This window comes from Anoplophora glabripennis, unplaced genomic scaffold, assembly GCF_000390285.2.
Source record: "Anoplophora glabripennis isolate ALB-LARVAE unplaced genomic scaffold, Agla_2.0 scaffold560, whole genome shotgun sequence".
NCBI lineage: Eukaryota > Metazoa > Arthropoda > Insecta > Coleoptera > Cerambycidae > Anoplophora > Anoplophora glabripennis.
The window spans coordinates 159,269-181,420 of NW_019416713.1; the positions used below are offsets into that span (position 1 = coordinate 159,269).

Genomic DNA, 22,152 nt, shown 5'->3' on the forward strand with positions numbered 1-22,152 from the left:
CTTACATTGATCGCAGACGGGGTGTTTTTAAGTATTTACAGTAGTGGTCGTATTTACAGTAGAATGCTTTACTTATGTAGTCATATCTGTCTTTTATACTTTGTTGCCTTTTTATTTTGTTCTTTATATTTGTGTTATTTGTAAGTTTGTACTATTTTTATTTTTTTTTTCTCTATTTTTTCATAGTTAATTTTTTTCTCTTTTAATTTTTTTTTATATTTTATTACTAGACTTAACATATCCTATTATTGCGCACCGCTTGTTGGATGTGTATTTAAAAAAATAAATAAATAAATAAATAAATAAATAAATAAAATACATTGTAAAATATATTATAATATGTTTTCTGTTCACGTTTAGCCAATATTTTCTAGCTATACAAAATTAGTTTCATTATTATAAATTATTATTTTCAACTGGAAAAATGATGTCTCTCATGAAGCAACATTTCAATCATAAATATCAGGTCAGAATTAAGTAAGTAACTTGTGTAGCAGAAGAGATAGAATATTATAATCAACTTGTACAGTATGTAATAAACTTTCAAAATTCAAGATGGCGGATCCAATATGGCGGACGAATTTTTCGAAAATCAACCGATTTGCACCAAACGTTGTATCCGAGGGTTTTTGGGGTCGCTGATCACGAATCCGTGGTCAAATTTGCAAAATTCAGAAATGGCGGATTCAAGATGGCGGACGAATTTTTTGAAAATCAGTCGATTTGCAACAAATATGTTATACGGCCGTTTTTGGGGTTTCTGATCACGAAAAAACCCGTATATCAAATTTGGTCCCCATTGATTGGCCACCATCTTGGATCCGCCATCTTGAATTTTTAATATCTGACCTCGGATTCGTGATCAGCGTCCTCGAAAACCTCCGTATACAAAATTTTGTGACAATCGGTTAACTTTCAAAATTTTCATCCGCCATCTTGATTTCGCCGCCATTTTGAAATTTTTGAAATGGTCAAGGTCATATCTGAACGTAAAATTTTCCGCTCTTTCCATTTCCGGGGTCAAAATGGGGGGTTCCCATTTAAAAAACCGTCTTGACCCCATAATGACCACGTGGTTAGTGGTCAGTGGTCATGGCATGGTCACCATTGAATAGCCAGGGAAAAATCCTAACTTTCCCTGTATTTGGTTTTTCCGGAAAATGCATATCTCGCGAGATTTTTTGGGGTTCCCATACTTTTATGCCACCCTGCATATTAGTGGAAACGTGTTGTCCTATAACTAACTTATAGATAGTTTCAGTACCACTTTAATTTACTGATGTTATTGTTACATTAACGAGATTCTCAAATAACGAGTTCTAAATCTCTCTAATAATTGGAATAATTATATTTTACAAAATTCAATAAAAATTATTGTTATTAAATATGAATATACAGGGTGTAACTAAATAAGTGTAAAACATTTAAGGGGGTGATTCCTCATCGAAAAAAAGATAGGATCTTTCATATAAAGAAACTTCATTGGAGCATCCCTTGTTAAGATACAGCCCCTTAAAGGGGGTACATAAAATTTGTTTAACAATTTTTTTCACAAGCACTAAACAAGTTACAATATTGAAATTAACCTGACATTTTCTACTACCAAAAAGACACTTAGCCAGTAATTTATTTGGTTTACCCCATGGTTGTAAGGGGTGGAAAACGCAACCCCTAAAATTTATTTCCAACGTAATTTTTTGTCTTATTATTTTTTTACCATTTAAAAATTTATTTCCGATAGCCTGTTTCATTCTAAAAAAAAATGTCTCTTGAATTTTTTGCCCAAATTAAACCAGTTCGCAGCAAAAAATTATTTTACGAACAAGATACATATCGCCATAAAACGAAAATACGAAACTAATTTATCTAGTAGGCCGCCATTAGCGATACTGACAATTAAATTGGAATCAAGCTGTCAGTTTGTAAATTTTTGAAATTGAAGTAATACTAATTGTGTATTGTTCTGTTCTTAATTTGTTACTTTAATAATTCACTTGTTATTAAAATGGCATACACAAATGAGGAAATGGCTGATATGCATTACGTTTACGGTCTGTCGCAGGGGAATGGGTTAGAAGCTTCTACAAGATATGCTGAAATGTATCCTCAACGGCAGCATCCTTCACATAGAATATTTGTCTGACTTCATCAACGATTACGTGAATATGGTTCATTCAACAAAAGAACGCAGGATTGTGGTCGCCATCGAGAAGTAAGAACACCACAGCTTGAGGCAGCAGTACTTAATTTGATAGAAGAACAACCTACTACCAGTACTAGAAAGATTGCTTTCCAGCTAAATGTTGATCATATGACGGTATTTCGAATTTTAAAGGAACATCTCTTATACCCTTACCATCTGCAACGAGTACAGGCACTGTTACCGCGAGACTTTCCGAACCGTCTTGAATTTTGCAATTGGATGCTGGAAATGATTAGAAGAAATCGTGACTTTCTGAAGACGATCGAATTCACAGACGAATGTAGTTTTTCTCGGGACAAGATTATTAATTTTCATAATTACCACATATGGGCTGATGAAAACCATCACGCTATTGTCGAAACTAACCATCAAGAACAGTTTTCTCTTAAGGTGTGGGTCGGAGTTATTGGGGATTATTTAATTGGGCCTCATTTTCTACCTCCTCGATTAAATGGTGAGGCATACGTTCAATTTTTAAGAAAAGTGCATCCCCCCGTACTGCTGGAGGAAGTTCCTTTGGGCGTCAGAAGGGATATGGTTTTTATGCATGATGGGGCTCCCGCCCATTTTAGTCAAGTAGCACGTCAGCATTTAACTGAAACATATGCAAATCAGTGGATAGGTCGAGGAGGACCACAGAATTGGCCCGCTCGATCCCCGGATCTCAATCCTCTGGATTTGTCTACTTGGGGCCATTTGCAGCATTTGGTTTATCGTACTCCTGTTCGCGATGTAGAGGACTTAAGAAACCGCATTATCGATGCGTGCAGGGTAATTAGAGAGACTCCAGGAATATTTGAGCGAATACGTGGCTCAATGCGCCGACGTCTAGACGCATGCGTAATGTCTGAAGGTAGACATATTGAACATTTACTATGATTTCTACATGTTGTATGTTTTGTTATTATTAAATTAGTTTTGATTATTCCCCTTTAATCATTTAATGCAGGTAGTAACTACAAAATAACAGTAAATCCAGTCCGCATTTATGACGATGTATCTCTGTAGTTGTTCGTAAAATAATTTTTTACTGCGAACTGGTTTAATTTGGGCAAAAAATTCAAGAGACATTTTTTTTTAGAATGAAACAGGCTATCGGAAATAATTTTTTAAATGGTAAAAAAATAATAAGACAAAAAATTACGTTGGAAATAAATTTTAGGGGTTGCGTTTTCCACCCCTTACTACCATGGGGTAAACCAAATAAATTACTGGCTAAGTGTCTTTTTGGTAGTAGAAAATGTCAGGTTAATTTCAATATTGTAACTTGTTTAGTGCTTGTGAAAAAAATTGTTAAACAAATTTTATGTACCCCCTTTAAGGGGCTGTATCTTAACAAGGGATGCTCCAATGAAGTTTCTTTATATCAAAGATCATATCTTTTTTTCGATGAGGAATCACCCCCTTAAATGTTTTACACTTATTTAGTTACACCCTGTATAGATATTTATTTGTTTTTGGAAAATCCATAGAAATTTAAATTACTACTGTAAGTAATAATTGTCCGTATAACAGTTATAGGTACATCGTCTCATTTAATAGTTTTTACTCATTTTGAATTTTATCGAACACGAGTTTCAAACTGTAAATGTTTTAAACACGTCTCTATTTATTATACACAGTTGGCGTATTGTGGGGGGGAGGGTGTCTACAGATCGCCAGCTGCGCGCCTTACGATTTCCCATTATCTGAATTTGCTGGTATACATATGCTTTTTTATAAATCCCGTTTTTTTTTCTTTCGGTTAGTTGTGAATCATCCTGTACATTTCTTCCGAAAACAATTGAATTTTAATACCGGCCGAACTGATGGCAAATTAATATTTCAATTTACATTGTACATCGGGTACAATAAATCAAGTGAAATAATCTCTATAAAGGAACAAATATTCAGAGAAATGACAGGTTATTTAACTCAGCTCCTAAGACTTCCGATCCATCGACCAAATATCTTCCAACAATATGTGTGTTGTCATTTTCTATTTCAATATTGTCTTATAGCTAGTAATAAATTCTCTTCATATCGTATTTATTTCTCAGAAATTTAATATGCTTTTTCTATATCAAAGAAATATATTGTATGGAATTGGAAATGTACACATACAGAGACACGAATGAAAAATTACCTGACCGAACTTTGGATCATAAAAAAAATATATTAACTATTATTATAGCAACAACAAAATAGTATAAAATTGTTAATATAAATATTCTGAATATAAAACTAGTAATAATTAAGGATATCACATAGTATAAAATTAATAATTTTAATTTAATTTAATTCATAAAGTACAAAGTACAATTTTTATAGAATGCATGACATCGACACTTGTTAACACTCAGTACATTGAGAGAACATAATTTAAACCTAGAGTGACGTATATCAAATAAAATCCCAATATCTATAGATGAATTTGGTATACATATCCTGGAAAGACGAGTAAATGCATAGAAGATATCTCAATTTAACTTAAGTCATAGTATGAAAATTTATATCAATTGTTAAATTAAATTATAATTTTCACAGATGTCAAAACTAAAGTTGGCCTTACAAGTACCTGGAAATGACCTATAAAAAAACATAAAATAAGGAATATTTTAATAATTAGTTATAGAATTGTATGTTCAAATAAAAGGACATTTATAAAAAAATGTTAAGGGACCTTAAGCAGAGATAGGACCAGAATAATCCAGAAAGATGAAAAAACAAAAGTTTGATTGGTTACGGCTTGGGTTTGTTGGAGAATGCAGAGTAGAGAGGCAGCTCCAGTAAATTTTAAATTTATACAAGAAAGAAAGAAACAGTCAAGTAAGAAAGAAACAGTCAAGTAAGAAAATTATACTTAAAACTTAAACTTAATTAAATCAAGAGAAAGAAATTTACCATCAAAGAAAAAAATTTCCGTTACCAATAGTAAGCAGTCCATAGAAGTTTTCAGTGGCCCCATAAATTGTATGCAGGACATCTACGTAGTTCCAACAAGGAACAATGCAAGTGAACAAATACCAGGTACCTAAAAATTAAAAATAATGTGCACTATAAACAAAATTGATAGAATAATATTTGTATATCACATAAAACCTTCGAAAAAGGATTCATAATAAAAAATATTAAAAATATTCTTTATTATTGTTACTTATATAAAATCAAAAAAAAAAATTAGTATCGAGATAGTAAGATAGTCACAATTTTGAGTTAAAAAGTTGCAAGTTTTAATTAAACCCACAAAATTTTGAATAAAGATCGTACTAAAGTTAAAAACTCTATTTTTTTCTGGTGTGTTGCATTGTACTTGTTTGTGTATTAAAAATTAATAGAACCGACTCCTGAGATCTCTAATAAAATCTAAAACAAGCATCAAACATCAGCTGGCAAGGGAAAAGATAAAGTACACGGTGAAACAAAGAAAGGTTTGTATTTAACAATCTGCAGTTAACAAAAATAAAGATAAACACAAACAAAACAAATCACACAACACCCACACAAACACACAACTTTGGCAAAAATTAATATTTTACAACAATTTATTTCTTTTACTTATACAACTTGTCACAACAAGTTTTAAGTATTCTTCGAGAAATAAAATGATAAAGTGAATTACGAGGCCTGGGAAGATAATTGATTTAGATTACTTTGATATAGTTTTAATATAAAGAATAGACAAATGTTAATAAGTGGAACATAGTGAATAGAGAACAAAATTATACGTTTTCTTACTGTATCACCCTTCATTACGCCGTACGAATTAAGATAACATTATCTCACAGTGAATATACTCGATGAATGCATGTAATTAGGTCAATTAATCATATAAATCAAGTTCGTTTCCACAAAAGAATCTGTAATGAATAGATATAAAGTGGCAACGTCTCTTTTCCCCTACAGGAAGTATATTAGAAGAACCATTAACGCACTAATGGTTGAAAGGAGACCTCAAAAGTCTGCGTTTCCCCTGAGAACTTTATGATTGTTTTATAGGTCGCTTATTTACTTCGTAAAATTATATTAACGGCTCGTAAAATTACAGGTTTGTCGTTTATACTACTACTTACGACGTTGTGGACTTGATTTCAGGAATAAATAAAGATAACTTGTTGTTTAACTTGTTTTTGATAACTAAAATTAAATTTCAATCACTAGAAGTAAAAATAATCAATCATTTGAAGGCAAAAGAGTTCATTACAAGCAAATACGTTAATTTAAAAATCTACCGAAGTAGTAGTAGTGGTAGGTTGGGGGTAGCCTCAGCCTGACTATTAGGCCACAAGTGGTCCCTTTTTGCCTTCCCAGCCGTCCCATTATCTATCCTCTGCCTGCCTCTGACCCTCCTCGAACCTTCCTAACGCCCTGATGAACACCAGGATTTTAATCCATGACAGATCTCTTACCTCATCCCCTTGCAGCTCTTTCGTACCAAAGACTTTAGGCCTCAACCTCTCGAAGGCTACGTAATGTCCCAAAAGATGGATAGAGGTATCCTCCTCTTCGCCACATTTTGGACATGAAGGTTCTTCCTTAATTCCTATTCTGCAATGACCTCTCAGGACCCCCACAATTTGATTTAGGGCTCTCCGACCAAGGCTTACCAGCCATCTCCTCTTAGATTTGTTAGGCCCATGTATAAAGCCATGTGCACACCTTTCCTTCTTCAAGTTTTGGCCGAATAAGTCCATTTATTAAGGGTCCCGGTAATGCTACCTCGTGCAATTCTGAGGATTGGTTCAGGTCCCTGACTAGGCCTCCTGGATCCAAGACGAGCCAGTTTATCTTCCACTTCATTCCCAGGGAAACCCATATGATCCGGAACCCATAGCAAATCTACCTCTGTTCGTCTGGCCAGTAACTCCAGGGTATCTCCATACTCCTGAACAAGGACGGCCTTGTACTGAGGGAGTCAACCACCCTGAGCGTAGCCTGATTGTCGACTGCTCTACACAATTCCTTACCTCATCCTTACTCCACCATTGAAACAGCGGAAACCTCTACCTGAAAGACTGTGGAATACATACCCAATGAAAAACTTTTCTGGATACCACCGTTTTCCAGGTATATTCCTGCTCCTGAATACTCATGTCTGACCCTCGAAAAGGTGGGTGCTTGTGTCAAACTAGCTTCAGATTCATGTCAGCTAGTTCGAAAACGTAAAAATAACAGAGTCGCGAGTAGCGACAAACAAGATACTACTATGAGGATATGGACAGTGGAATATTTGAAAAATAGTTTGCGCCTTATTTTGCCTCACTGGAATCTGAGCAGTGATACATCATAATCGACGAATAGGAAAATTGGCAACAAGTGCATGGAAAAAAGAAATCATAAAATGATTGAATGGAAAACATACCCGAATTTAAAGACACAATGAAATAGGTACAACTCAGCAAATATAAAAACGAATATGGCACGAAATAATGCAACTTTTAGTTTAGCAAATAATTGCGGACAAAAAACAAGAACAACGAATTTGGGACTATCAGTGGAAGAACCAAACATACCTTTAGGCGACAGCATTGATGTGACAGTGGTATGGACAACAATATCCAGTGATTTTATTAATGCTTATAGCAGTTTCTTATGTCTTATCGATGGTTTAATAATTCTAGTAGCTTTATTGATTTTGTGTTGCCTTACTGATACAACGCTACAATAGTAAACCTTTCGCAATGTTCCATTTTTAAAAAAAGCAGGTTGTACACAGATGTAGGTACAAATAAAAAAATACTTCCTTACTGAACGTTTGAATATACACAAGGTGAAAGTAAATTTGTAAGGATAACCTAGTGTTTACCAAAATCGACATATTTATGTACTTATATATATTTAATAATTTTTGGAACCCCCTAAAATGATACGCTTTTGGAATCGCATTCGCCTCAACTACCGCTCGGTCTACATGTTGAGAAAAACTCACTGTATACTGTTCTGTATGTGGATAAGATTGTGATGCAAAAATGTAACAACAGCTACTTTTACATCTAAAAAAATATTGTAACAGAATTTGCATATTTAGCAGTAATTTTCGTTTTTCTAGAAGCGTAAATATCTAGTCAGTAATATAGATGCTTCGAAGTAACCAGGTATTTTAGAGCATACTTCATTTTATTAACAAGGGTTAGTGTCCCACCCTTTTCAAGTACCAGCAAGGGGTAATAGCAATTTATCGTTATTTTATGTAAGCTATTAAATTAATTTAAAATTTTACCCTAAACCTGTAATGTAATGGCTTTTGTAGATACACGTTGTAGGTGCTATTTTATTAGATCCTATTATAACGCTAATACGGAACAAACTTTGCAGAATTTACTGTTTGGTTAAAACAAGCTGACCCTCAACAGTAAATGCTTGAAAAACTAAGATAGGGGCTTTTCATAAACTTAAACCCCTAAACGATTATCCCGTCATAAACTGTTCACATTCTTAAGTTAGCTATCTCTTGAGGAATTTCCCTTTCTATGCTTTAAAATCCAATAAAGCAGCATGTCTCGATTTAGATTCAATAAAGAGCCTGTTACCCACATTAACTGTTTTAATACATTTTGTTCGTAAATTTTGTCAAAAATTTTCATCGAGACAAACTAAAACGAGAGAATAGACTACATCTAACTGTTTCAAAATGTAATAACATTTAATTTCCGTAATTTTTCCGTACTACTAATTCTATTCCATTTCGCGAATAACGAATCTAGTATCTATTATTTTGCTGTAAAACGACCTTGACAGTAGTTTGTGTTAGTTACTTCTTGAGACTTCAATTGCTGCAGGAGCATTCGTGATATAAATGTGACTTTATATTGCAAGAAGATGCTATTATATTTTTCTGCTTCCCATAAGTAGTACATTTCCTTTTATTTTAACAAGTATATTTTCATTTTTGTGAAATATTGATAAAAGTTTTCGTAGCTGGATTTTCTATATATTATACCGTATATTATCTACTTTATTGTTCTTTATTTTGCATATAAATTTAAATTGCAAGATTTTTTCTGAACCGGCATTGTAAAATTCGAATAGATCTCTATCGATTAAAAAAAGTCATCTATTTATCTGTTGTAGACGCTGATGATAAAAAGTCGATTGAAGTTGCGCGAGTGCTGCTCCGCTCGCATAGTTCCCCCCTCCACTCCACACTCTTTGACTCTTCTCGATTCCTGTGAAATGTATCAATCTTTTTTGCATCAGAACAGTTAAAATATATTTCCGATTTAAACAAATTTTCATAGTTATAAAGTTTTTGCTTCAAACAATCAAAATCACTTTTGGGACAGTGGATTTTGTTCGTCAATCCTTCCTCTATTTCATCCTATAATTACATTTGAAAAATATGCAAATACGGTAGCTCCAGCTCTAAATGTTTATAAGTATTTTTTCGAAGAAATTTTAAAAAAATTCTAATTGTTACTAAAATGGATAAAATCGAAAATTTTTAAATGGGGATTAATAGTTGAGACTCCAAAGGGTATGTATAAAAATTGGGAGCTCAAAATAATCATTGGTTTTACCGTGAGAGGGAATTAAAAATTAGTATAATTCTGTATTTTTTTAATTAACAATTGAATTGTGCGAAATCTACCCGGCCGAATTCGATAAAAACATTTCTGCGATACTACCATATCATGAAGTACTCAGAACCATACTTTTTATATGGCTGCTCTAAAGTCAAAGTCCGAAATAAATTCATGAAAAAAACATCTTTTCAGACTACTTTTATTTTGAAGAGAAACGAAACTTTTTTTTCCTTTGACTATTTTCTCTAATGTCAATAGTCTCCGAGTTGAAAAGAAGAGAGAAAAATGACGCACGATCCCAGCTGTTGCACTAGGTGTTGCGAGTATAATTCAAAGCCGGTCGGGGCATAGAGTTAGCGGAGTAGTTGTTTCTCGCAACACTGGCAATTAAAACTCATTCGACATGTTTTTCGACCGTCAAGTAGCTGCATTGAGCCGAAAGGGGACTATTTTGAACAAAATAAATTGGTTTTGCCAAAAAAACTTTTTGTTCTTATTTTTAAAAATTCCTGTTTACTTTGGAACCTTGTATTTGGAATATTTTAAAAATATTTCCACAATACGTAACTTTTGTGACCCCAAATTGGAATATACTTTTGTGGTTTACTCTCCTTACCTATTATAACTGTTTAACATCATTAGAATATATGTATAGGTGTGTAAAAGACATAGATAACTCCACAGACAAGGCTCGTAGCTGCTGATAAAAAATATCTATTGCTACTAGTATTTTGTTAGTTTTGACGTGGGAACTAATCTTGAATGATTGTCGCGCCGTATTGCTGTACCCAGTAGAATCTTCCTTAAAACTGATCTAGAAGTGCGTAATGGTTCAAAACCTATATCTGCAAAATATCCTGAAAATTTTTTCCTATACTTTCAGTATATTGTCAAAGTTCTAAAGAGGATGATAATATAAAAAATATAATTATATGTCTTTGGTTTTTGGGTATTCGTTTGCTCTAATGATTTTATAGCAAACGTTTTTAATAAAGCTATGTTTTTCCAGAGGCATGAGGGAAATCCTGCTCTGCAGCTACCCCCGCAAGAAGCAGCAGGACAAGAAGAACCACATCAACCTCCACCTGCAGAGGCACGCCTCCAGCAGGTCGACGATGAAGGGTAACACCACGGTCACCATCGTGAACAACGATCCGAGCTCGGAATGTTCTCACGAAGTATGAGGCTGTGCGTACTGTCTCTACTGCTCTAAGTACAGCTGAAGAGGCAGGTGCGTCTAGTTAGTCACACGAAGGCCAAGAGATGCAGAAGCTGACTTCTAGTCGCAATAATGACTTTACTGAATCATTGGTGTATGCAACATTCCTCACGATTTCAAGTAAAGCAATGAGACTTTGTTACAACTCATTTTCAGTTCTCCCATTCAAATAAAGAGAGACTAAACCAAAAAAATATGTGGCTCTAAAATGTTAAATTGGCTCAATCAATAGTTACTTTAGAAGTTATTTGATCAACTTTAAATTGTGAGAAATGTTGGTAAACTGTAGCATAATTGTACAACGAGAGAAAGTATCGAATATGTAACGACCTATTCAATCTTTTATTGATGTAGGTCTATTATTGTCTCTTTATTGAATCATTCGATGGACACAGATTACTTTGGCAGTTGAAAGATATGGAGTTTGCAGTTTTTAATAATTGATTGCGGAGCAGATATACTATGAAATCAATATCTAGGTTTTGAAATTAGCAAGCATTACTAAAAAAACACTCAAAGTAAGTCAGACAGCACGTGCTCGGTAGAAGCTTCTCCAGTTTAGGAAAATTTTTGGCAACACGAAGGCTCTAATATTGTTAAATAAGTTTAATTATTCAAAATAAAACTATGATGGTGCTCTAGTAGTAGGGAACGAATATACAGGGTGTCCCGAAGTTCATGCAACAAAATTTGGTCAAAGATTCTTAAGACAAATTTAGGGGACCTGTATTTTTTCTTTTTACCAACTGGCCCCCGCTTTCGGAGTTACAGCCTCCTGAAATCTGCCCATAAGAAGTCTTTTTTAAATCTCAAAACCATGTTGTACGAGAATCACTACATTTGGTACACAGGGGTTTTATTACATGTGGAATCTCACAATGCTACGCTTTTTGGCGAGAAACCCCCTTAAGACACTTTTTCGTGGGCCCTCTTATCTTTGGAACCAGAAAAATTTGGTAGCAAATTTGATTTTTTTAATTATTAGTTAGCTAGAAAGCCATTGAATTTAGAAACTTTTTTGTCACTTGATATTTATTTTGTAAAACGCAATGTTTTTAGAAAAATGTCGGATCACGATATGCATTCAAATCACATTTTGACATTTTTCTCGAAAACATTGCGTTTTACGAAAAAGTATAAAGAGACAAAAAGTTTCTACATTTAATGGCATTTTAGTGGACTGATAATTTTTAAGAAATTTAAATATGCGATTAAATTTTTTTGGCTCCAAAGACAAGGGGGACCACAAAAATTGTCTTAAGGGGGTTCCCCGCCAAAAAATGTAGCACCATCAGATTCCACATGTCATAAAACCCTTGTGTACCAAATTTAGTGATTCTCGTACAACAGGGTTCTGAGAAATAAAAAAAAGATTATTCTTAGGGGCGGACTTCAGGGGGCTGTAACTCCTAAAGAGGGGGCCACTTGGCAAAAATAAAAAATACGGGTCCCCTAAATTTGTCTTAAGAATCTGTGACCAAATTTTGTTGCATGAATTTCGGGACACAGGGCAGATGCATGTAGGGGTGGCCAAAATATTGTAATTTAACCAAACTTACGTAAGTAACGTATTTAATTTTAAAAAATTTTTTACTCTTGTTAAATTTTAAAAAAGGTTTTTAAGAACAACCGTATTAACTGACACAAGATTTTAACAGTGTTTGTTAGAAAATAATCGAAGTCAGTAGTAGGCTTTATCTTTCAAATTTGACAACTGGCCACTTCACTTCTCTCTTAATTCTACAAAAAGAAAATAAGTTTTTTAAATAAGCGATTATTGTATTAAGTAAAAAACACAAATAAATAATAAAAATAATAGTTGAAAGCATCGGGATAGACAAAATTATTTTAAAGAATGTTAAGTATAATACAATGCAGTTTGAAAAATTATGTAATAATAATTAAAACTAATGGAATTGTTCAAAATGGGCACCATTTTCCCTGATACATAAATTTGTTCTTTGCCGAAAATTGAAGTTAGTCTGTCTAATAAATGATGATCGTTTCTTATAAGGTTACATTTATTTGTAATACGATTCCACAAATTTTCTGGGGATTCAACTGGCGAAGAATAAACAGAATTCTTCAGTGTTCCCCAAAGGAAATAATCACATTTGTTGAGGTCTAGTGATCGTGGTGGCCAATTATTTCCTCGTCCTATCCATTTGTTTGGAAACTTAAGGTTAAAAAAATCTCTAACAGTAGCACTAAAATGAGGCGGTGCTCCATCATGCATAAACCAAAGCTCCAGTCTAAATTGCAACGGTCAATCTTCCATTATATGAGGGAGGGTATTTTGTAGAAATTCCAAATAACTTTCGCCATTTAACCGATTTGGCAAAATAACTGGTTCAATCAAATAGCGATTCAATAATACCGGCCCAAATATTTATCTTAAACTCGCGTTGAAAATGTCGAGGAGTTATTGCATAAGGGCGGAATATTCATGAAAGTTTTAAATATTTGTAATTCCTCGGCGAGTGAAACAAGCCTCATTAGTAAAAATAATCTTCTTGTGAAAATTAATATCCCGATGCAAAACAAACTCACAAAACTCACTTGTCGATTCAAATCTTGAGGCAACAACTTTTGCACTTTTTGGACACGATATGGATGCAATAGATTACGTTTAAGAATTTGGTTTACAGAAGTTCTTGATAACCCAGTCTGTTGAGATAAACGTCTAGTTCTTACTTGCGGTTCATCTTCAATTCTTCGCAAAATAATTTCTTTATCTTGTACCCCTATTACATTAGGTCGTTCTCGGATGTTGCTGAAAAACTTTCCTGGCTCTCGAGCTCGTCTTTCAACATTAGAAAATGTTCCTCTGTGAGGAACCACACGATTAGGAAATCTCCTACGACATTCTTCCACACTTCTTCTACAGTTTCCTTCGCAGAAACCCAGCATATCAACTTTTTCGCTAAATGTACATTTTCCAGCCATTTTCAACAACAATCAGAGGCAATTGTAGAAATAAAATAATTTTATTACTAACTGACAGGTTTGAAAGATAAATTCATTGCCTACTACTGCCTTTTTGATTTTCTAATGCACACTGTTAAAATCCTGTGTCAGTTAGGGGCCCCATATTCTTTAAATAGTGTTTTCCGCAAAGACAAATAATTTCAAACATTTAATAACTGAATAATCTAAAGCTTTTCAAATAATAGGAATGTTATGTCATGCCACCTGAGTATTTTCAAAGACGCCGCAGTAAAACGAATAAACAGGTGCAAAAAACGATCAAACCATCAAGGTTTTAGGTACTGAAATCTACGAAAATACTAACTTTTTTATATATAACTCCACATGTAAATATTCTTATAACATTTACTTGCTTAGACCTACATATAAAATTGTTTACTTTTATTTGTAAGTACGTGAAAATAATTCTTAAAATGTGGGGTTAGGATAACAGAAAACGCATGTTTTACAAACGCTTTTTTTTAGTTATTATTTTATTTGGGTAAATTTAAATGGTAACAATGAATAAACAAAACATCAAGGATTTTATTTTTGTGCTTACTTTTGTTCTAGACGTTTTACTTTTCAAGATTTCAGTACCTAAAAATGACAGAAATTTCACCATTTCTCGGTCAGGGATATGGCCACCTTAATACTGTTTTTCTTGAAAACCATAGTTTTTAAAATTTAACAGGAGTAAAAAAAAATTTAAATTTAATTTTGCTGCGAATTATTATTACTATTTTTCAATTCGGTCAATGAAAAAAATGTTTAGTACAATTTTATAGGAGAGTCATCTCCATTGTAGTGCTTCAATTAACTTTAAATCATAGTCAAAGAAGACCAGTAATAAACCTAAATCATGTACCAAATTTGGTTCTTCTACAATAAAGTGTTGCAGAGATATTAATTTTTTTCGAAATTTAGAGCCCCACTTTGGGGGCTAATAACTCCTGCAACTTTGTATATAGGTAAGTTTGGTTAAATTACAATATTTTGGACACCCCTACATGCACCTGCCGTTTGTCGGTTTTTATGCGAGACTCCCTGTATGTCTTATTTTTTAAATTCATTTCAGAAAGGAAAACTAAGTACGATACAGTAAAGGACACGAAAGAAATGCTACAAAACTTTTTGCATTAACTATGTACAGTCTCTATAAACACGTCAAATTGCAAATGATCATTCATACTCTGAAAATTAAAAAATTGTTTACACTTGCCCCAAAACATTTTCTGGCACCTCTGAAGCTTAAAAGACTAACACACCAAATACAAACTCGTAAACTTCTTTTTTATTTACCTATTGCACAAAAAATTTTTAACTACACATACAACCCTGACCCTACGTCTCTGTATTAATAAATTTTTTCTATATTCGAAAGAGGCCTAATCTCTAATGAAATAAATGTGTTTTCTTTTCTTCCATCGGTTTTCTATTTTTTTATTGTTACTTTGAACAGACTGACAACATATACTGAACAAAAATGTGCCAATTTTCAAAGAAGCATATCCATTAACTACCAAATTGTGTGTCTAAATTAGTAAGTTTTATAATTTTATGGTTTTATATCAGGAAACTGTTGATAAAAACCGATGAAAGAAAACCACTGTGTATTTGTGTAATATAAGTTATTTATATGATTAACGTTCGTTTGTATATTTGTATTTGTATGTACTTTTGTAACATATGTAAATAAGATTGTTGTATTAATTGATAATAAATTATTGTGAAAATTTCACTGTTTAATTAAATCTCTCACATATAAACTAGACACCGTCAATTAAATTAGCTTTTTAAGTAATTCTTAATGGCCAATTATAGTCTTAAGTATTATAAATTATTATGACATTTATGTCTTTATGATTGCAATTAATAAAATTATCTTTAGGGTTCAGATTCTGAGTTCGATATGTGTAGTTTAAGTGGACTAATATTTCCCAACTCTTAAACAAATAAAACAATTTTCAGTTATCCACTTGTGTATTATCGATATGAGAAAGTAAATACAGTTAAACTTACAAACTATTTTATGGAATACAGTTTTTTTTAAATAGGTACTGAATAAAAAAAATAAGTACAGGTTATACCTGCAGTTTTCCTGTTTATTGTGGAAACAAAAAAGTGGAACCATGCACTATTACTGCAAAAATTCAAAATAAATAAAGTAATTCCCAAATTTTTAATTTATAAGCAAAGCAATTTATTCATTATATTTCATCTTCTTGAATAAACTTAGTTGCATCATAATCGATTAATGTTAATATTGAAGAACGTTCTCTTTAACGTAAAAAAAATAATTGTCTTATGATCTTAGCACCATAATTTCATACTGTCTGTAAGGAATCTCTTTTCCATCGAAAGGTATGTAACAGGTCCTGTGGCTAGGATGAACCTGCAAAAGAAAAACAATATGAGATAATCTCGTTGTTCTTTACTGTTGTAAATTTCAGTTCAAACGCTAAGTGAGAGAAAAACAACTAATCCCATGTGTTTTGAGCCGCTGAATCCGAATCCGATGGCAGAATTGCACCAGCAAATCACCAGAATTTTTAAAATCATAAAATGCTTTAAAGCCCCACAATATCGACAAATTAGAATTTAAAATCTAGATATGATTTATCTGCGGCCGGACTAGTGGTCAGATCTTTAATTTCGATATATCTGGACCCTCTGAATCTGAAGTCAAATTTGGCCCATAAGGTCACAAATCCTTCCTAACCTTAAAAAAGCTTAAAAATCCACAAAATTAATAAATTAGCTTCTATGATCCAGGTATAATCATACCTCGCGAAGAACCGCTCTTGAATACAGAAAATATGGAAAATTATATTTTTCAGAATTGGAGGCAGTCCAAATTCATCTTTCATCCCTGTTTTTTATGTCTATAGGTTATAGAGACAGAAAGAGTCACTATAAACAGAAAGTATGGCCAAAAAAAAACAGATTTCCATCCAGGGTTGAAATTCATCCGCAAACCATTAGTTGACCTTCAAATATTCTGCTTCCACCTCTCTTGATTTTGTAAAAATGGAATTATAAACTCCCATAATTTGCATTTGTGGGCAGAAGAAAATCCACATGCTTCTATTATGACGCATCATCAGCATCAGTTTAAACCCATTAACGTATGGGCTGGAATCATCGGGCAACATTTCGTTGGACCATTTGTATTGCCTAGAAGGTTAACTGAGAAACTTTATTTGGAATTTCTCCAAGACAACTTGTCAAAACTTTTAGACGACCTACCTTTGGCAATACGACATAGTACGTGGTTCATTAATGATGGGTCACCACCCCATTTTAGTCTAGCAGTTCGAAAACACTTAAACAGGCATTTCGAAAATCGTTGGATAGGAAGAGGAGGACCAGTGGCTTGGCCTCCTCGATCCAACAATCTGTAATTTGTAGACCTAGAGAATGCATAACATTAGAAGGAGCTCTAGCTGATCCACATACAAAATTACCTACCTATGTAATAAAAATCATATTAAACAAAAATAGTTTTTCCCGAAAACAGTTCATTCAACCAAGAGCACCTTTTTTTAGTTCAAGGTTTAAACTATCTAAAAATATTTTTGTACCTTTATCGTAAAGTGTGTAAAAAAATTGGCATTATTGTGCTACAGCTAGTACGTCCTGGCAAATCAAATAAGCCAAATTGTTTTCATGGATCAATGTTTAAGGAGTCTGATCTGTTGTCCTTCATATTAAAAAATAATTAAGTTACACAAAGTACTTTAAAACTTATTAAAAAAAACACAGGTCAACATTTGATATACGGAGTATCTCTAGATCTCAGTAGAGTATCTGAGGGTTTTTGGGGTCGCTGATTTCGAATCCGGGGTTGATTGACCTGTATCACATCAGGTTCAAGGTCATTTGAAGGTCAAAGGGAGAATAACTGCTTAGAAAAATTTGAAACACTTTATGTCAAAGTTCTCGAGGTCGCTGAATCCGAATCCGGCATTTGTTCTACCCGACAATGTCACCCAGAGGTTACTTCAAGGTCATTTCAAATATAAAGTGTATAAATGGGTTTGAAAGAACTTGAAAAATTTAGTTTTCAGGGCTTTTTACAACCACACGTTATGTATTTTTGAAGACTAAAAAAGCCCTGAAAACTAAAGTTTTCAAGTTCTTTCAACCCATTTATACACTTTATATTTGAAATGTCCTTGAAATAACCTCTAGGTGACATTGCCGGGTAAAACAAATGCCGGATTCGGATTCGGCGATCTCGAAAACTATAACATAAAGTTTTTCAAATTTTTCTAAGTAGTTATTTTCACTTTGACCGTCAAATGACCTTGAACCTGATGTAATAGAGGGCAACCGATTCGAACTGATTCGAAATCAGAGACCCCAAAAACCTTTGTGTGTAGGTTTTTAGACAGTTTCAAAAAAGTTCACTCATTTTGACCTTGAAAAACCTTGAAAGAACCTTGAAATAACCTCTGGGTGACCTTGGCGGGTAAAACAAACGCCGGATTCGAATTCAACGACCTCGAAAACTTTGACATAAAGTTTTTCAAATTTTTCTAAGCAGTTATTCTCCGTTTAACCTTCAAATGACCTTGAATCTGATGTGATAGAGGTCAACCGATCCCGGATTCAAAATCAGCGACCTCAAAAATCCTAGGGTACCCTACTGAGGTCTAGAGATACTCTGTGTATCAAATGCTGACCTGTGAAATCAATTTTCAGGGGCATCCTTTAGCATGTATCTCCTCTAGGGAAAAATTTTATAGGAAATTGTCTTGTTATTTTAACATCCCCTATATAAATCTGAGAGATTGCCTACATATTCTGGGATACCCTGTAGAAGCTAATTTATTAGTTTTGTGGATTTTTAAGCTTTTCTAAGGATAGAAAGGGTTTGTGGCCTTATGAGCTAAATCTGACCTCGGATTTATGTTCACCGGGTCAGGTTACACGGGAATATAAAGATCTTATCACTAGTTTCAGTCGCTGATAAATTATACCTGGACTTTAAATGCTGATTTGTCGATTTTGTGGGTTAAAAGCACTTTTTAATGTTAGAAAATTCTTACTTTTATTTTTTTTTGTGGAGCTGTGTTTTTATTCGGAGAGTGTGGCATCGTTAAAAAATTCAAACAAAAGTTTTTACAGTTTGACCAAATTCATGTTAGCTCTGCTAGAACAAAGCGCACTATATCTGAACTCCGTGTAGTTAAGGTCTTTTACTTCCCACTACTATAGTCAACTCTGTTGAAGATCACAATTATTTACGCATCACGCTGCTAATTTAAATTTGGTCAAAATGAAGATCACTCACCTTGCCTATGGTAGGTGCTCCTTTATGATAAGCTCTACCGACGTAGAGAATTTCACCCGACCTGGTTCTTCCACCTTCTACGGCACCTGGAGGTATCAGTCCATCATGTGACGGCACCCAGTCGAATCGCTGTTGACATAGAACCTAAAAGAAATTACGTTTATTGTGTCTTTAAAATATAATTTCAAATTATTCAGTGCGGTTTAATAATGAAGAAATGGATTGTTCAAGTCATAATTCTCTACACAGAATCAATAATTTCTTCATATTAGTTTAAACAAGGATGCTGTTACAATATTTTATTCAATATTCAATTAATTCAATATAAAACTTCTGTTGGCAGGCAACTATAATACATTCCTACTTTGTTTTTAATTCAAGTTTTGATGTAAGAGCTCTCCCCTCTTTCTCTATTAAACAATACAATGACAGATATTTACCTGATATCGTGTTTTTAAATGTTCGAGTCCACCATAAGAAACGTAGGCTGCGTGCTTTTGAGGAATAATCTTTGCAGGTATCCAATCTCCTTCGTGGTAAGCTCTACCTACATACAACGTGGAACCGTCAAGATCTCTGCCCCCTTCTATGGCTGTGGTTGGAAAAACTGATCGTGTTTCAGAGTCAACCCAGTAGTAGGCTGAAAAAGAATACCAAATGCGGTAATTTCGGCGCAAAACAACCCTAAGTATGGCAGACGACAAGGAAGAAACTATAGTAGACTAGTCGAAAGTGTGTAACGAAAAACGAAATTATCTACTTCTCCTATAGGGTGTCAGTTTAATGAAGAAACTAAAGAACATATAGTGGTCATATTTTGGTAATTAAACAAGGGATCCCTATCGCTTTTTAGGGATGATTTTTATGTCCACATAGAGAACTTCCATGATGAAAATATTTCGAATGAAATTGGTGAAATAAAAATTAAGATGAGATCTCGAAACAAGTTGCACATATGTATATTTGCATTTGTCTTATTTTTTACCAAATTTAGATTTTTTTAAAGTTAAGAAATGGTGAAAAAATGGTGAAAAATGGTTTATAACTAATTAGAATTTAAATAGATATTACTGAGAAGATAATTACAAAAAAATTATGATTGAGTCCCACGTGACTAGATTAGTTTTGGCGCTCAGTAAATTTGATTTTCTTAAGTTGATGTTTCAGAAATTACCGAGGAAATATTACTAAAGAAATGTCAATCCACAGGCGTTCGTATTTTTTCGTGTTATTTATGCCTATTGTTTGTACAATTTAGCAGTGTTTAGCACAATTTCTATTCTTATCTACAAATTAATCTTTGCCTGTTCGGTTGAAAATAATGTTTTTCAGAACTCCAAAAATTCGACGTTTTCCCCTAAGTTAAATAAATATTTTAAGTTTATGTTTCTTGTAAATTCGTGTAAAAATGGCGTTTACACCGGAACAAAGCACATGCTAATATCGTATGTGATGTATTTAAAAACTACAAATTAATGCTTATTAAAAAATATGAGGAAAAAGTGTATTTGTTGGGGCAATTCAACAGGCAGACCTACTGTTTTAACAGAAAATGTTGTTGGAGATATTCGACAACAAATGGTGTTAAGTCGCAAGAAACCTGTTTTGCAGTTATCTACTTAATTAAAATTTCTAAAATTAGAAACCGTATAGAAAATATGAACATTATCATATTATGTGGATACTTAAATAATACATAACAATTTGAATGACAAAACTGTAAAAAATATCCATGATTTGTTTCCAGGCATATTCCTCTTCAAGACATAAGCTAGAAGCAAATGTATTAAAATTATGTTTAATCTTGTTGAAGATACAACGAAAAAAGGCAAAAAATATATAAATTAATGCCATATCAGCGAATAGAACATTCTGAGAATTATTTTTATTTTTAAATCATAAACAACAGTAATAATCACATTACCTTAGACACGTCATATCAATAACTTTGTACAGATCAGTAAATATGAGATTATTCCAATACAGATAAATGAATCATATTATTTTTTGTAATAACACTGACGTTCATTGAAATCCAAGCAAATTTATAACAAAACCAACCATTCATACGAATGTACTTTTTTTATATAAATTTAAAAATATGTTATTAACTTAAATAGATAATGTTTAAAAGAACGCATAAAATAGGTAACGCATATCTTCTACAATATGTCTAAAAAGTTGTCTTTTAATTGATTCATCCAATTGAATTCATTAGAAATTGGTTCATTAATTTTGTAACCATTTAGTTAATTAATATATCAGTTCTCGAAATTAATCTGAGCTGGACTAACCGTATTAACAATTTTCTTTTCATTTAATTTTTCTTTAATTTACACTTTCTGTACCAAGCAAACTGTAGAAGTATCTAAAAAATAATCTAACTTACCTGCCATGATTTCTAGAGTTTAATAAATTCTAAAAAAATCGCACAACACAGGATCACCTAGACCGACTGTAATAAATACGAATATTTATTTACTGCTAGTGCTCTTATCGTTATCTACAATTCTGCTCACAAATTTTATCTCTAATGATAAAATAACTATTATATTATATTGATGGCATATTTTGCTGATATACAGTTTGTAGCAGGATTTAATATGTGCTTTCTTTCAAACTAACAAATTTATTAATGTACCCACTAAACATTTTTCAGTTTCTGACATGTTTCAGAAACGTTTCCATTTTTCTTGAAACGTTTCATAAAAAATCCATGCAACCTTCTGGTAACGTTCTAGAAGCCCAAGATGTCCTCCCCAAAATACGTTTCCAATGAAACGTTTCAAAAAATTGGTTTCAGTAACATTCTTTTTATGTTCCATTTATGCCCTCGATATTTTTGTTTTACGTTTCAGTATATTTTCAGAAATGTTTGAGTAACATAATAATTTTATTACCATATTGTTCTCATAATGCTCTCAACTTTAGATCATTTTCATTTCAAAAGCGTTTTTGAAAT

General features: G+C 33.0%; 2 protein-coding genes across 2 annotated transcripts in view; one reads left to right on the plus strand and one right to left on the minus strand.

The window, feature by feature from the left end:
• Window positions 1-10,889, plus strand: part of LOC108911686 (trissin receptor-like) — a 62,078-nt gene extending 51,189 nt beyond the window's left edge. Inside the window, exon 7 of the mRNA XM_023455279.1 lies at window positions 10,715-10,889. Coding sequence (XP_023311047.1) covers window positions 10,715-10,889 — 175 coding nt within the window. The remainder of the gene's footprint in view (window positions 1-10,714) is intronic.
• Window positions 10,890-15,855: 4,966 nt separating this feature from the next.
• LOC108911688 (natterin-3) lies at window positions 15,856-21,681 on the minus strand. Its single transcript, XM_018716678.1, has 4 exons — window positions 21,580-21,681; window positions 19,631-19,830; window positions 19,191-19,334; window positions 15,856-16,286 (listed from the first exon to the last, which is right to left on the minus strand). The coding sequence occupies exons 1-4, from the start codon at window positions 21,584-21,586 to the stop codon at window positions 16,197-16,199; spliced, it is 441 nt and encodes a 146-aa protein (XP_018572194.1). The 5' UTR covers window positions 21,587-21,681; the 3' UTR covers window positions 15,856-16,196.
• Window positions 21,682-22,152: the final 471 nt, after the last annotated feature.

Excerpts from the sequence above, each read along its gene's own strand:
- LOC108911688 (XM_018716678.1), bottom strand. Across the intron at positions 19,335-19,630 it reads ATTTAAAAACACGATATCAG|GTTCTATGTCAACAGCGATT; the intron begins GTAAATATCTGT and ends AATTTCTTTTAG. Across the intron at positions 16,287-19,190 it reads GAGCACCTACCATAGGCAAG|GTTCATCCTAGCCACAGGAC; the intron begins GTGAGTGATCTT and ends TTTCTTTTGCAG.